The sequence below is a fragment of the Cenococcum geophilum genome (genome assembly GCF_001692895.1).
Source record: "Cenococcum geophilum 1.58 unplaced genomic scaffold K441scaffold_3, whole genome shotgun sequence".
NCBI classification, from domain to species: Eukaryota; Fungi; Ascomycota; class Dothideomycetes; order Gloniales; family Gloniaceae; genus Cenococcum; species Cenococcum geophilum.
This window is the reverse complement of record NW_027137561.1, coordinates 844,978-846,354: the sequence shown is the minus strand read 5'-3', so window position 1 is coordinate 846,354 and position 1,377 is coordinate 844,978. Positions and strand designations below refer to the sequence as shown.

The 1,377-nt window shown below is 46.3% G+C and overlaps 1 protein-coding gene across 1 annotated transcript; it reads right to left on the bottom strand.

The window, feature by feature from the left end:
• On the bottom strand, positions 1–819 carry K441DRAFT_651762 (uncharacterized protein). The gene has a single exon (XM_067647247.1). The coding sequence runs from the start codon at positions 466–468 to the stop codon at positions 283–285; it is 186 nt and encodes a 61-aa protein (XP_067509129.1). The 5' UTR covers positions 469–819; the 3' UTR covers positions 1–282.
• Between the last annotated feature and the right edge of the window lie 558 nt (positions 820–1,377).

Below are 1,377 nucleotides of genomic sequence, written 5' to 3'. Positions count from 1 at the left end.
CGCGTCAGGTCAGTGCCGTGACAGTACATCCCTCCCCAATAAGGCGAGCTCCTGTGAGCCAAGTGACGGCAGTAAAAACACAGGTAAAAAAAAATAGACCATATATCCTCATCCTTCCAGTCCTTAAAGGTTCTCGTCCTTCCAGTCCATAAAGGTCCTCGTCCTTACAGTCCTTAGACCCTCCTACCTATATCCCTACTACATCGCTCTCCGCTAGTGCTCGTCTCAAGTACTAAATAAAGCCGAAGGTAAAGGGGTAAAACGAAGGAGACGGGAGAAAATTTATCCACGGGGTGTATGGCGGATGTTGACACTCGAAAGGCTCGGGGTGCGGAGATCGAGGTTAAGGCGTAGACTCGAAAGGCTCGGGGTGCGGAGATCGAGGTTAAAACGTAGATTCTTGTCGCGGTAAACTTGTAGTATCTGTGCGGATTCGAAGACGAAGACGGAGACGAGATCGTAACCCATAGTCTTACACTGTAATCAAGACACGAGGAATATAGCCCGCAGGGTGTCTCCCTGCAGCCGGCTTTAGAAACTCGGGACGTGAAGCAGAAGCATGGCTAGATACGGAGACTCGGAGACTGAGACAGAGAAACCATAGCCCGCAGGGTGTCTCCCTGCTGCCGGCCTAGGAAACTCAGAGATTGAGAAGAGAAACTATAGCCCGCAGGGTGTCTCCCTGCTGCCAGCTTAGAAACTCAAAGAGGAGATCGGCTCGAATGGATTTAACAGAGATTTTACTAGGTCGCATTGACGTGGAACGGGGGTAAGAATCCCGCCCGGGGTAGGGTCGAAGCTTTGGACGTAGCTTTGGAACGGTGGAAACAAAGCCCTACCGGGGGCGTATAAGATGACACGACATACTGTCACAGTACGTGCGGACTGTCAAGGTACGATGTACGAGGTGACTGTATATGATTGACAAACGATGTCGTGTGAGGATCTATGTAGGAGGTGAGGCGGTATATATACACGTCGCTCAGGGGTCAGGTCCGTGCTCATGCATACGCGTACACGAGCCATAACAACGCGTCAGGTCAGTGCCGTGACACCTCCGCAGAGCTTTATATAGAGCTTTGTGTAAAGCTTTATGCAGAGCTTTATATAGAGCCTTAGCAAATACCTTTAGCTTTCCTACTAATTAGATATCTTCTTTCTGCATTTTATTTATACTTCTCTTTATATAAAATACTATAAAATAAAATAAAAATAGGAAAAAAGAGAGAAGACCCAGCAGTTTAAATTTAGTAACTTTTTTCTACTTCTTATTATCCTCTAGTTTTATAATCTAATCCTTACTCTTTAGTGCCCCCCGCTACCGCCATTATAGGCTAAAAATTTATATTATATAACGAATATTAAGCTCTATAATCC

Excerpts from the sequence above, each read along its gene's own strand:
- K441DRAFT_651762 (XM_067647247.1), bottom strand. The coding sequence starts at position 468 with ATGGGTTACGATCTCGTCTCCGTCTTCGTCTTCGAATCCGCACAGATA.